The sequence below is a fragment of the Sphaerodactylus townsendi genome, linkage group LG15 (assembly GCF_021028975.2).
Source record: "Sphaerodactylus townsendi isolate TG3544 linkage group LG15, MPM_Stown_v2.3, whole genome shotgun sequence".
In the NCBI taxonomy this organism is placed as follows: Eukaryota; Metazoa; Chordata; class Lepidosauria; order Squamata; family Sphaerodactylidae; genus Sphaerodactylus; species Sphaerodactylus townsendi.
Genome location: NC_059439.1, coordinates 11546398 through 11561467, shown reverse-complemented (window position 1 = coordinate 11561467; position 15070 = coordinate 11546398). Strand labels below are relative to the sequence as shown.

General features: G+C 47.6%; 1 protein-coding gene across 2 annotated transcripts in view; it reads right to left on the bottom strand.

Annotated features, from left to right (window-relative positions):
* LOC125444774 (inactive phospholipase C-like protein 2) overlaps window positions 1–13926 on the bottom strand; it is a 53958-nt gene extending 40032 nt beyond the window's left edge. For both annotated transcript variants that reach the window (XM_048517429.1, XM_048517430.1), the window contains exon 1: window positions 13570–13926. In XM_048517429.1, the coding sequence (XP_048373386.1) occupies window positions 13570–13773 (204 nt within the window). In that variant the 5' untranslated portion in view covers window positions 13774–13926. The remainder of the gene's footprint in view (window positions 1–13569) is intronic.
* Between the last annotated feature and the right edge of the window lie 1144 nt (window positions 13927–15070).

Here is a 15070-nt window from a genome sequence, read left to right as displayed (position 1 = left end):
GAAAAGGATCTGGGAAAGGAATGTGGGCTTTCACAACCAAGCAACCAGCGGTGGCTATTTGTTGGAAAAGTTAAATGGAGCCACAAAGCTCAAAGCCAGCCTACCCTTGCAAACCACAGGTTGGAAATAAACACTGGGTGAGAGCTGTCATTTTGCAGGCTTCCCAAAGGCACTGAGCTGGCTGTACTGAAAATGCCACTGGACCGGAAGGACCTGGGTCGAATCCAGCATGGCAAACCCCTCCATTTTCATGCAAGTGTTTGGCAGACCCACAACTGTGTATAAACGCCCCCCCACCCCGCCAACATCTCACATCAGCCATTTCCATGTTTGCTCAAAATTGCACGCTGCAATCGCTGCCCTGCTGCGTTTTCCCTGCCCCTCAAGATATCCAAAACCTTCCTGTTTCTTTCATGCTTAATTTGCACTCAAGACACCTCCAGAGTTTTTCTTTTCAATTCCTTCGCAGCGGAAGCAAAAACCCTGCTAATTCGCAATCCAGTCTCAAGGTTCCCTCCCTCTTTTTATTCTGAACATTCTGCGTCTAATTTGTTTGAGCGTGTATTGATGTAATTGCGTCAAAAATACAATACAAACAAAGCCATGCCTGCAATCTGGGAAGAGGACATAATTATCAATGGGAAAGAGACTTATGAATGGAGGAGGGTCCAGCTCTATGGGTACTGTATGTATCTTGCTTGCAGAAGGGCCCCAGTCTCTCTCTCTCTCTCTCTTTAAGGCTACGGGGATAAAGGACTGCAAAATGTCTCTGAAGGTTGCCCAGTTCAGCATAGAATGGGTTTGCCTACCAGGAGAAGTTTGCTGTAATTCCCTGGTCCACTGTCTGCTCTCTGACACCCATTCCAACCCCTGGTTTTCCATAATTGAAGAAAAAATTGCCTCCATTGGACTGTCAGTGGATTCACTTTGCCCTTTGTCCTATTCAGAAGCTTATAGGAAATTAAAAGGTCAACTATTGGATAGAGAGTTCTCTACCCTACTCACCGCAGCCAAGAAAACGTGCTCCCCCGTGTACTTTTCTCTCCCCATTTGAACGGGGCCACTTGGCACACTACCTGTATTGCTTGATAAACCCCGTTCAAAAGTGGAGAGCCACTCCCTAATGCTCGCCATCAGGTTTAATGTAATGCACTTCTGCCTTGTTACATGGCAGATTTAATAAGCAAAGAAAAGGCGAAAAGGTTGTGTCCATGTAACGATGGCTCAGTTGAATCTCTGGCCCACCAATTACTTCATTGTCTCAGATTCAAGGAAATCAGATCCAAGTATGTGAATCTCACTCCCTTACATTTACCCTTTCTCCCCTATTTAATTAGATTACACTACTTGTTGAACAACCCTGATCCTTCTCTCTGTATAATAGTGGCAGACTTTCTTCTGGAAATTACTAAATGCCAGTAGATTTCCTTCGTCCTATCATGTATATCCTGTATTGTATATGCTTTTTAATCTGTTTTTATTATTGTTGTACTGCTTTATGCCAATAAAGGCTTGCTATCACTAAAAAAGAATGGGTTTGCTTGAAATTAGAAGTGGACCAGCACCACACAGAACGGCTGGCCTGAATCTTGCTTTTAAAGCCAGTGTGAGAGCCAGAGTGGTGTAGTGGTTAACAGCAGGTGGATTCTAATCTGGAGCACTGGGTTTGATTTCCCATTCCTCCACCTGAGTGTCAGAGGCTTATCTGGTGAACCCAGATGTGTTTCTGCACTCCTACATTCCTGCTGGGTGATCTTGGGCTAGCCACAGTTCTTGGGAACTCTCTCAGCCCCACCTACCTCACTTGTGGGGAGAGGAAGGGAAAGGAGTTTGTAAGCCACCTTGAGCCTCCTTACAGGAAAGAAAGGTGGGGTATAAATCCAAACTCTTTTTCTTCTCCTTAAAAACCTGTCATCTCCCCCACCTAATCCACAGGAGTCAGTTAACAAATGGTATGGTATGGTAATTTAATTTCTATACCGCCATCCTCTGGAGGGCTCAGGGCGGTGTACAACTCACATAATATAGGCAACAATAAGCAGTATTACAAAATCAAAACAGCAGCAATCATAATAGAACAATACAACATTAGAAACATAACAATAGTCAGATGTTAGGCTACAACAACAATAAACAACAAACAAATGGCATGCCCCCTCCCTGCTCACCAAAACAAGGGACTGTGTTTCCTTGGCCAATTAGCAGTGGGAAATTAAAAGTTCGCTAAGACTTCCAAAGCCTCAGTTGGGAAAGTCCTGATGGACTGATTTGTTCCTGCGTGGAATAAATTTGCTAACAAGGCTAGGGAGAAATGTTCACCTTCCCTGCCAAAACCCTCTTCCACTGCACATCCTTTTCCCTTCTGAGATGCAGGGCTGGTGGTGGCAGCAGCGTCTGGGCAAAATGGTCCTAAGTGGATGATACAGATGGGCAGAGGGTCCAAACTTAAGGCAAAGGCGAGCCAGTGGAAACCAAAGCCAAAGGGGACTGAAACACACACACCCTCCTGTGTCTTGGTGCATCTCTTCAGCCGCAGGACACGTCCTTGTCAAAGGCGTCTTTGAAATTCGACTGAGGACCCATCTGGACAATCAAATCGTTTTCACCTTTTAGGCCCAAAACTCTTTTCCAGCCACCTGTGAAACCTCTGGCAAATGCCCTTTTCTCTGTCTAATCTCTGCCAACCCTGACCTCAGGGACATCAGCCTTTTGTGATAGGGGACAGGACCCAGTTCTCTCTTCCACGAGCTGCGGGTGGGGGTGGGGAGAATCTCTTCAGGGAGACGTCAGCTGTCACTTGCAGACAGGGATAACATGCGTCAGTCCGCACAGTGACGACAATGACAGGAAAGCAATTTGGGGCCCATTTGCAAAAACACCTTTTAATTAAGCCATCCACAGCATCCTGCCCGCAGAACGACGGCATGCCGATAGTCTTGTGGCTGGGGACCATGGATGAATAAGCTGCACCTTTGGGTATTCCAAGGTACGCTTCTGTGTTTTGACAGCAGAAGCGATTTAATAAACCATTTTTCTATGGGGACCGTTTCAAGTGTCGCTACTCATCTCTAGCATCTGAGAGAAGGGCCAGTGAAATAAAACCTTTCGTCCTGTCCTAGTCTCGCCTGGGGGTAGATTTCTCTGCATCGATTTCCCACCTGCAAAACAAAAATATCTTGGATGGGATCCTTGCATAGAATGTCCTGTTAGCACAACCAAAAATCTGGAGCCAGCTGAAGAGTCTTAACAGTACAGCTCTGAAGCAGAGAGCAAGTCCTTACCAGTGGTGTAACGCCAAGGGAGTGGGGTGGGGCGCGATGCACCGAGTGCATGCCAGTGTGTGAATGTGGCAGGGGCGCAGGAGGCAGGCATGCCCTGGGTGCATTTCCCTCTCGCTCCACCCCTGGTCCTTACCTATCAGCTCTCCAGCAGCTTGGAGCCAAAAAGTGCTTGGTTCTGTCTTGGGCAAATCACCCGTTTTCAGATCTAATTCTCAATCTGTACCCCAGCCTTTCTCCACAGAATTCAGAACAGCACCTGAGCGAGGAGAGTTTTCGTACTCCTCGCAGGTCAGGCAGAGAAAACTATAGGAAATCTACCACACCAAGGCAAAGGCAAAAACAGAAGAATTCCATGGGAAACGCAAAATATATACCACACACACCATAAAGTAAAACAATGCATATACCTATAAACTAATCTCACAATCCAAAAACAAGTCTAAGAGATATAGTAACAGGGAAATCAGCTAATCACAAGTCCGGAGGATTCCACAAGCCACGTCCCATAGGATCCTCTTAATATCGCTGGCAGATTCAAAATAAGGTAAGTCACAAATAGTAAAAAAAGAGACACTTGATGTCAGTGGCAACAACTGAAGACGGGAAGTTATGGATAAATGACCAGTCTGCCCTCAGTATAAAGGGCTTGTTCCCTTCCAAAGCCTCAGTTCCATCTCCAATCTTAGGAATCAGTATATAGGCATAACAAACATAGTGGCCTTCTTATGTTCCCAATCATCAAGTTGGACTATGCATCCAAAACCTTATTGTAAATGGCTACAGGTTTCCTATTGTTTTCTTGCTGAAGCTCCACTACACCTTTTCATTTGTGACTGTACGTGTAGGTTAGGCTGAGCCACAAATGCTAATTTCTTGAGCTGAGGGATGATGCTTAAGTTGTTCCATGACACCAGGCAGTAACGTAGGACTCTGTAAAGATGACTCCTAGCTATCAAGAAAGTGGAACTTACATACTGCGGTGACCAAGAAAGCCAATGTGCTTCTGGGCTGTATCAACAGGAGTATAGTGTCTAGATCGAGGGCTGTAATAGCACCTCTCTATTCTGCATTGGTTTGACCTCACCTGGAATATTGTGTACAGTTCTGGGCACCGCAATTCAAGAAGGATATTGACAAGCTGGAACGGGTCCAGAGGAGGGCATCCAAAATGGTAAAATCTAGGCCCTACGAGGAGAGATTTAGGGAGTTGGGTAAGTTTAGTTTGGGGACGAGAAGGTTAAGAGGTGACATGATAGTCATGTTTAGATATTTGAAGGGATGTCATGTTGGTGAGGGAGCAAGCTTGTTTTCTGCTGCTCCAGAGACTAGGACCAGGAGTACTGGGTTCAAGGTGAAGGAAAAGAGATTCCACCTAAACATCAGGAAAAGCTTCCTGACAGTAAGGACTGTTCAACAGTGGAATGTGCTACCTTGGAGTGTGGTGGAGTCTCCTTCTTTGGAGGTTTTTAAAGAAAGGCTGGATGACCATCTGTCAGGAGTGCTTTGATCGTGTGTTCCTGCATTGCAGGGGGTTGGACTTGATGGCCCTTGGGGTCTCTTCCAACTTATGATTTTATGATACTATCCTAGAAGAAACACTCATTTGGCCTCTAAAAATCCTTAGGGTACACCAAAGCGACGTTCTCAATTACAGCGTACATTTGCTTCATTCCCACAATTTATTCTGCTATGTAAAGACAGGCTTGGAACAAGAGACTGAAGAGGCTGTTGAAGCATAACTCCTGCAAATGTTATGCTGTCATCTGTCAGGAGTGCTTTGATTGGGTGTTTCTGCATTGCAAGGGGTTGAACTTGATGGCCCTTGGGGTCTCATCCAACTCTATGATTCCATTATTCTATACATGGCAGGGCTTGCTTCGGGACCCACTCTCTTCCTCTGACTCCCACCAGAACCCTGACCCATGCTCTCCTTCCAGCTCACCTACATCCCCACACTCTGTGCATCTTTTCTTCTCCTTCCTGTTTGTCAGCCTTCCTCCTCTCCGTATGTTCTTTCCTCAGTTATGCTAGTGTGTGTGTGCAGACAGGAACCTCACCATTGTGCCCAACAGGAGTGCCACCACTGCACACCACTTGCAGGTCCTTCTTTAGTGGCATGTGGTTGAGGGCTCTGCAGCAGTGGCCCCTGCCAGAAACCCTCGGTCCTGGCAGTGGGTATGGTGACACCAGCCCTGATACTCAGTTCATCCTGCCAGATTGCTCTATGGGCTTCCAGTACCCAATGAGCAACCACTTGGAACAACTGGCTGTTGTGGGTTTTCTGGGCTGCGGGGCTGCGATCTGGTAGTTTTCGCTCGTAATGTTTTGCCCTCATCTATGGCTGAGCGTGACACGCCCCCAAAGATGACAGTCATAGATGCAGGCAAAACGTTAGGTGCTAAAACTATCAGACCACGGGCACACAGTCCAGAAATCCCACAACAGCCAGCTGATTCTGGCCGTGAAAGCCGTCGACAATACTTGGAACAGTATTTCCCAATATCCTTTCCTCGCACTGATTTATGGAAAGGGGCACAGTAGATGTCCTTGCAGTTGGGTGGGTTCCAGTTAGCCTTTTAAACACATCACTCACAGACAAATTGCTCCCCTTCCAAGGTGCACAAGAAAGGCCTCACAAGTGGAGGGGGGGCAGGAATGCAGCCCACACACCCTGTATTAATAGCGCCCGAGCAATCGAAGCTTAAAATAGGCCGCAAGGAGCCAGAAGGCGGGTCTCGGCTGACAGCAACCTATTCTGCAGAAGAGCAACCGTGACGCAAGAAAAATGAAAAGGGCTGCTTTTAGAAACCCACACACCTACTGGAATGCCTCCCTCTGAACATGCAATGCATACATACCCACGCACAGGTTAACACTCTGTCAAGCCAGCAATAGTTTTTCAGAGCCTCTCCAAATGGGGCATTTCAGAAAGGGCCATATCGTTTTCACCAAGGCCTCACCTTCACATCTCCAGCAAAAAGGAGTTTTGTTTCTTTCTGGGAAAGGGCTTGTGTCCAAGACCCGCAAAATGGGTCTGGTGCCACTAATCAGGATAAATCTAAATTCCACCCGCATGCACAGCTTGGCAAAGGAATTCACTTCTACATTTTGAATTTTATATGCGATTCCTCTCGACCCCCAGCCTGCTTGTAACTTTTTTCTTTCTTTAATAAGGAGAACCCTTACTCAGGGATAAAATTATATCATGTACTTCGCATGCCTAAGCTGCCAGCTTTGGTTGCTTCCGGTAAAGAATCTTGGATGGCAGAGCCCAAAAAGGTGTCTTTGCCTTCTCTTGGCACTCTGCGGTCTCAGACAGTCAATGAATCAAACAACAGTCTGACACAATATAAGGGAACTCCATAAGACCTAAAATTTTAAACATATGTCTAGTAGGACTACATTTGGTTTATTCACTGGTCAAAAATAATTAATTTTTCTGATCAGACTAAATATGAGGACACATGCACACACTCAATAATTTTGTAATGTCAAATTCATAGTGCTCTTAACAAAAATCCTTTAAAAACTGTAGCTGGCAAGAAACATTGCCTTATTTGACAAATAAATAAATATACGGAGCCTACCCCCTTCCCTCACATAAGGAGGGAATGCCTCGTCTAAGATGGTTACTGCACAAGGGCTCATTCTGGAAAAACAGAGGAAGAATACAGTCCCTTCGTCAGGAAACCATTTTCATACATTTGCCAATTTAATCCGTTTCAGAAATCTGTCCAAAAAACTTACTCATTTCCTACAGTTAACTGACTAAGAAGTCTTTAACCGGGAGAACCCTGAATTTTAGACAAGTAGGAACTCATCTAATATAATCCCCTTCCTCAAATCTGCAACCAAACATATCACAAACACATTACCAATTAGAATTAAAATCCTTGCTTTTCAAAGTTTGAATTAAGAAAAATTGCCCCAAAACATTCCCAGGTCTTCTGCCATCCTATTTAATTCAGATTTAAAACTGCCCTGCATAGATAGAATCATAGAATAAAATCATAGAATTGGAGGGGGCCATGCAGCCCATCACGTCCAACTCCCTGCTCAACGCAGGACCAGCCAAAAGCAACCCTGACAAATTTTTGTCCAGTCACTTCTTGAAGACTGCCAATGAGGGACCATTTCTCTGACTTCCAAGAACACTATATCCTTTTACTATGACTGACAACAGGTTCTTGACAGTTACTAAAGGTACAGTTGCCAATGAGTTGGCCTTTCAAAAGTACACACACACCAACAGGGATAGATTCACGTATGATTCGCCCCTGGGACCCATTTTCAGTGCCAAGACCCAGCTCTGAAACACAGGAATTAATATTGAAGCATGTGCCTCTAATAGGACAGCTTCATTCCCAACACAACTGCAAACTTGTGGTTTGGTCAATTTGTAATCAATAGCAACCTCTGAATGCAAACAAACCAATACTTGCTGCTTATATCTGGGAGACCAAGAACAGCTTGTTCCAAAAACCAGGTTTAAAACAAACCACGGTTTATTACATCTGCATTTTCCTCCTCTCTGAACAACAACAACAGTTAGATAATGACAATCAGAAGGAAGTTCTCACTAGAGGACGGGGCCCTCCATTAAGCTTGATCCCCAAGATGTTTTTATTTAAGAAATAAATCACAAAACACACTGACTTGTCTCTCCATAACCCCAGAGTAACATACCTTCCTCCCACTCCATCCCAAATAGGAGATGCAGCAGTAGAGGAAACTGCATTTATTGATTTGGAAACTTTAAACTGGGGAATTTAAAGACTGTACTTACTAAGCAGTGAGGGAAAGGCCCTCTGCACAAGCTCAGAGACACTGATCACTTTATACACTCTGAGCACTGGGACAGGTACAGAGCTGAACCCAACTTAAACAACTCTTTGAAAGAGCGACCTCACTCAAAAGCCTCGACAAACATCAAGATCTCCAATGAAGGGGGCTTCCCTCCTCTCTTCAGGGGGTGGCCACAGTGGGGCAGCCAGGATTGGGGTGCTGGTCGGGCCAGCCTAAATGGGGGAACAGCTAGCAGCTGAGGACCGTACAGGAACACATGGGTACAGCTGGTCCTTCAGATATGCGGGAACAACAGGGAGCTCTGCCTTTCCTCTGTATTTACTAACTTCCAAAAACTAATCATTTCTAGGGTCCGATGCCCTTTAGCAGCAGGAAGAGAGACAGCAGCTCTGCCTGAAGCCAAACAACTGGCCCTGTTAAAAACACGGCCTTGGCCCCTTCCCCAAGGAACAGCCTTGACTCTGGTAAACAAGCCAGAAATAACCTCAGGGAACCCGAGAACCCCTCACAGTCGGGAGAGGCCTGGTGAGAGCCTTCAAGGATACTGATATCAAACACTTTCAAAAAGTTTGGCTTCTCTCGCAGCACAGCATGTTTGGATTCATCCGCCATTTTCGGCAGGTCACCTGCTCTGGCCACTCATGAGGTGGGCGGGGGGGGGGGGGGGCTTGGATTCTGGACCTTTCAAGTTAAGGAATCTCAGGCAGCCAAGCAGAGAAAGAACTTCACCTAAGGATGTAGGCTCAGTTCAGACAGCACACAAACAGCAATTTGTTCCCAAAAAGTGGGAAAGAGTCTAACTGCAAAGCTTCTGAGGTCCCCCTTCCGTGGTTGTAGGTCTTCCGGGCTGTGTGGCCGTGGTTTGGTAGATCTTGTTCCTAACGTTTTGCTTGCATCTGTGTCCGGCATCTTCAGAGGTGTATCACAGAGAGAAGCGTGTTACACACAGTGTCAGTAATACTCCTTTGAAGATGTCGGCCACAGATGCACATGAAATGGTAGGAACAAGATCTACGGCCACGTAGCCCGGAAAACTCACAACAACCAGTTGAATCCAGCCATGAAAGCCTTCGACAACACATCCCCCTTCTGTCTTCCTGAGACTTACCCCAACTCACTGTGACATTTGAATATGGGAGAATTCACTAAGGTTCGTTTCTTTCTGGGCAAACAGAAATCCTTGATCTCAGTTTAGTCCTGATTAAGAATCCTGGTTCTCAGGAAAGACACTAACTCCCTTATGAAAGTGCCCCCATTCTGATAACTAGAACTGAAGACTTCTGTCCCTGGGCATTGTGCAAAGGAAGAGGATGTTCGTGCTCAACAATTAACTCATGCTCCAGTGTGGCTTAGTGATTAAAGGGCCACATTACAGTCAAAGGGCCCAGGTTCGAATCTACAGTCATCCCTTCCACATTGCAACTTTCCCCACCGAGGTTCGGCATAAGAAATTAAATGGGAATTTGGGGGGAGTTTTGTGGAAGCCGCAGACAACATACAAAGGCCAGCAGATTACAAAGAAAAAGTTTAGTAACTCAGAAATGGCTAAAACATATCTATAATATTGTATGATATCAACATAATTTATCTTTTAATGTCATAAAAATACACAATTTCTTTTTAAAAGTTAAAATGAAAGAAAAAAATCCAGACTTTTTGGGTACGAAGGGAGGGCCAAAAAAATTAATAGTGGATTTCCAGATTGGGGGGAAGGGGGAGAAGGAATGCCGTGACCCTGACCCCAGCAATGTGGAAGGGATAACTGTATTGCACTCTACCATAAAGCTCACAGGATAGGGATAAAATTGATGAGAGAGGACCACATAGCCTGTGGTTCTAGTTTGTTATTTATTTATTCATATCTCACCTTTCTCCTCAAAGTGACTTATTCTGTTCTTCTCTCCTCCACTTTAGCCTATTCTGGCCTGTGTATGGCCGGCCCATGGTCAGCCTGCAGGTTTTCGTGGCTGAGCGGGGGCTTCATGGGGAAGAAGGGGGGAATTAAAATGCAGTCAATCAAAAAAAGCCCATCACAAAGAACGCCAGTTTGCAGTGTTTGAATGCAACCTTAAAGCTGCTACTAGTCAGAACAGACAATCCTGGGCACCGGGGACCATATGCTGTGGCAGCCGGCAGCCAGAGCATGTGCGTGGGCGGTCATAGTGGTGGTCGGGGTGCGACTGCGCAAGCAAGATGGCTCAGCTTTCCAGCAGGCGGACAGATTTGCTGACTTTCGGCCTCATTTTCTGACTAAAATCGCAGAATGGAAAATGTCAACAAAACCCCCCAGGGATTTTCTTGTGAACTTTGGAGCAGGAGAGAAAGTGTGTGTGGGGAGGGGGGCTCCTCTGGCCACTTCATGGGGGAAGTCTCTGCTGAGAAAGAAAAGAGCGCCTAGCCAGTTGCTGCGCATCTCCCCAATTATCCAGAATGGGAAACCCAGCCAGCGAGCCCTGCGGATGAGGAAAAGCCTTGTTACAACTTGGAAAGCTCCCCAGATTAGTTGAGCTGGATACCCTACAAGATCTACCTGCTGCTGTCACTTCTCTTTTCTCTGCTAACAGGGAAGGAGGGGAAAATATACTAAAATAAGGAATGGTGCCAAATACTTTCATTTGTATTCCAGTATTACATTTTCTTAATCAGGAATTGTTGTCATGGTTGCTGATAAAACACAGAGATTAACAGACTTACTTATTATGCTGAAAGTCCTGGGTTTAAATCTTATCCTTATGCCATAAATGGCCTTACTTGTTTACACACTATCTTTTCCCCAATAGGGGCTCAAAATGGCTTACATTTTTCTCCTCGCCTTCATTTATCCTCACAACAACAGCCCTGTGAGTTGGGTTTGGCTGAGAGTATATAGTGCTGACCCATGGTCATCCAGCAGGCTTCCACTGTAGGGTGGGGATTCAAACATGGGTTTCCCAGATCTTATCTATACACCACCCTGGCCTTAGGCAAAGCACATTCAGAACTCTCCCCTGCTCAATTTACAATAGAATAATACTGATCTATCCTACAGAGTTGTAAAGATTACAAAATCCTAAAAGCAGCTCTGCTGTATCAGACCAGTGGCCCATCTAGTAGAGTATCCAGTCTCAACAGAATGGCCAACCAGTTCTTCTGGAGATCCAACAACAGGGCGAAGAGGCTGAGGTCTTCCCCTGATGTTGCCTTCTGGCACTGGCAATCAGAGGTTTGTTGCCTCTGAATTACAAGGGTTCCCACTAGTTACCATGGCTGTACTTTACCTCACCCCCCCACCCCCCCAAAAAATCTTCCCAAAATTGAAACTTCATTCGCCACGTGCTGCACGGTCTTTGTTTAGAATGCTCCATTTAGGACCCAAACAGAGCATTCTAAAACAACAAAAGTCCAGCACGTGGAGAATTAAGTTACAAATTTTTTCTTTTGGTGAGACAGCGTATAGTAGCCATCGACAGACCTCGCAAATCACACCCATGAGATGCTGTGAACATCTCAGAGCACTACACAAGTAACGTCATTTCACACCCTAGTTCCATACCCACCATTGCTATTGCAAATTAGAATTATCCCCACATGACAATAGTCTAGATTCAAACAAGCATGTAAAACACATTTCATGACTGTAAAAGCCAAGCAATGTCGGCAGTAGCAATAGATTTTTCCCAATTGCTTTCTAGTGCAACGATTTTTCAGTGGGGTTGGTGCACAAGAACGGTTCCCGGGCACTAAGACCTGATTCGCACGATTGGAAGGCCCTACACCAGGCATCGTGGAAACATGCCATTTTCACAAACCACCTGCAGGGCTGAATGTGTTGCCGCTACCCTTGGAGGGATGAGCAAATGGCAAAGATTGCCTTAGACCCTGGAGGAGGCAGAAAACCCCACCACCCATCTTTCTACACAACAGTAGCCAGGCCACAACCCTGCTGACAACTTCTCCCAAGTTACCTAACGGAGGATGCTGAACGAATGTATCAGGCCCAAGAGTGACAGCAATCAAGAGATGCTCATACATGTGTGAAGCATCTGGGCCACTGCTTGTTCCTGTCCACATCTGCATGCTTTGAGCAGCCAACATGGCTGAAAAGTAGGGCAGCATAGAGACACTGCAAAGAAATCCTAGCCCGGTTCACAAGTCACGGCGAGCACAATCTGCCTACAGTGTACACTTGATTTTTCCTTCTGCATGTGCTGAGTAATTCTCATGTAATATTCAGCACATGTACTGCACAACATGTGATTCAAAGCCCGTATTTACCCAGGTACTGGTGCCTGGTTTCGTTTGTAACGCGAACACATGGCGGTTCTTTCTCCCAGTCATATGTGCATCCACGTAGGATGCACAAATGTTCCCAGTAATGTGCGAAAAGGGCTCCTCGGTATATCTATCGCTCGACTGCTACGACATCAAGTGACAACTTCAACACATGAACGCATCATCGCAAACGAAAAAATTCATATCGCTTAACCCGCAACGTCTTTTGTCAGTCAGTGGCCAGAGCAGCCAATGAATTTTATTGGTATGTGGCCACAGGCCGTTACAAAAACATCAACAGTTATATCAAAAACATTATATGGCTAGCGCAATGATGACGCACAAATCCGAGAGACCAGAGCTGTCAAAAATCGGGCAGTGTTGCACCTGTGAGTTTAACAGCATAGGTTAAATCCACGTGGGCAGCCACATTTGGCTGGAACGGCAAAATAAAGCCGGAGGTCACTGTTCCTATGTGCAACATTCCCCATTCCATGCCTTTCTGTCATTCGCAGTTTTAAATATAAACGCATCTGCCAAAGGCTTCATACGTCCCCAACAATTATGCGGGGATAAATTTTGTTCACCACAGGTTAAAGTGCATGAACACACAACAGGAAGGGGGGGGGGATGTATTGTGGGACCCTCTTCAGAGTCCCTGGGACAACCGTATCTAGAGATGCTGGTTTTGCAGGGATGAGAATAAAACAGTATTTTTCAGGGGGTGTAGGTCATTCTGGGTCGCCCGTGGAAAAAGGCTGGATCGGTGATCTTAAATTAGGATTATTTGGGGGGCCAGGAGAGAAAGTTACTTTGAGCTAGATCTTAACCCCCATTATCTGTCCCCCACTCAGATCTTGGGGACTGAAAAAACATCAGGACAGCAGCAACTCTGAGCATAGGGAGAGAGCTTTTTGCTCACGTGCTGGAAAATCCTCCTGCAACGGTGCCCACGCCGGCAGGCATCCCAATGCTAGACATTTTGGGAAAGGGGAAAATGTTGGGGTGGGATGGTGGGGGGAAGAGCTCTGACTATGGTTAGGAGCAGAAAAGACAGATGGTTTGGGAGCCTTTCCGGGATCCTCAGTCCGGATTTAGAAGGTCAGATGAGGACAGAAATGGTGGCATGGGGAAGGGGGGCGGCCGCTTTTAGGAAAGATTGGGGGGGGGGGGACCAGACACACGTGGTAAAGGAAGGGGGGCTCAGGCGAGGGGACAGCTCGGGACCCACCTTCATGATGCCGGCGGCGGGGGCGGTCCTGGCCAGGCCGGGGGGGTCCCTCTCGGCCGAGTTGTCGCGGCTGCTGCAAGCGGAGCCCCCCGAGCGGCGAAGGGGGCTGAGCTGGCTGCCGGCTGTGGGGGGCGGCGGGGCGCGGACGGGCCCGGGCCGGGGGGAGCCCGAGGGGGGGAGGCCGGCTGGGGGCCCGTCCGCCATCCCCCGCCCAGCCTCCCGGCACCAGCACCAGCAGCACCGGCCCGGTCCCAGCGGCTCGTGCGCCCTCGTCGCCGCGCGCTCCTGGGCTGCGCTGCGCCTCGCCGCTGCCTGGTGGGGAAGGGAGGCGGTCGGCCGGCCAGCCAGAGACGCCGCCGGGGGGCGGAGGGAGGGTGGGACGGCTGGGGCGGGGCCAGGCAGAACACAGCCCTCCTCCCCCCCGCCCGAGCCCCTGCCCGAGCCCCCCACGCCCCGCCTCCGGCCCGGCCCCCTTGGCTTGGCTACTGCGCAGGGCGGCCCCGGGAGACTGCCAGAGGGAGGGCCTGGCGCGCTTCTCTCTGCGCCGCCCTTGCACGTGGGAATGGGCCAGGTGGAACAGCGACAACTTCTGCCGGCGGAAAGGGGGGTGGGGGGAAGCTGCGTTTTGGGATTTGGGGGCCTCTCTGCATTGCCGCTCCGGAATTTGTCGCAGATTTTTAAATTTTTATTTTTGGCCCCTTCCCCCCTGCGTCAGCTTTCGCCCCACTGGACTCCACCCTATAGCCACAGCAAGCGGGATCCGGGTTCCGGGTTGGGAAGATTCTGAGACATCCTCGCATTGTTTGAGTCAAACACCATCCCCTATTTACTGGATTTTATTTCCACTCATCTTCTGAGAGGCTCAAGACAATAAGCATGATTCACACACACACATCCATGTTGGTCTCACAACACCTCTGTCAGGTAGAGTGACGGGTGACAGGTCATCCTGTTTGATTCCTGGCGGGGTTGCCGTGTCCAGTCACCTCCATCTGTGCGGGGGAGGGGGGAAACGACTTTCTTAGAGATCTGCTTTAAGAGTAGACACGCCCGGCCATCTTTATCACGTCCTTTTAACAATGGCTGTCAATAATGGAGGAGCCAAGCCTACCTGAAATCAGTGCTGCTTGGTTCCCCAATGACAGATATATTGGACAGCATGGTCTATGGGTTATGGAAAGTCACTTTGCACAGTCTCAGAGGAACTCTCCTCTTTGCTATTACATGAGTTACGGGGCCAGGGCCTGTCAGAACAATATCCCTACTTACAGCTGCTTGTGGGTTTTCTGGGCTGCGTTGCCGTGCCCTGGTGGGTTTTCGCTCGTAATGTTTCGCCCGCATCTATGGCTGGCACCTTCAGAGGTGGGTCAAAGTAATAAATGTTTCTCTGTAACAGGCCTCTGAAGATGCCAGCCACGAATGTGCATGAAATGTTAGGAGCTGAAACTACCAACCATGGCCACACAACCCAGAAAACACACAAAAGCCCTACTGAATTTTC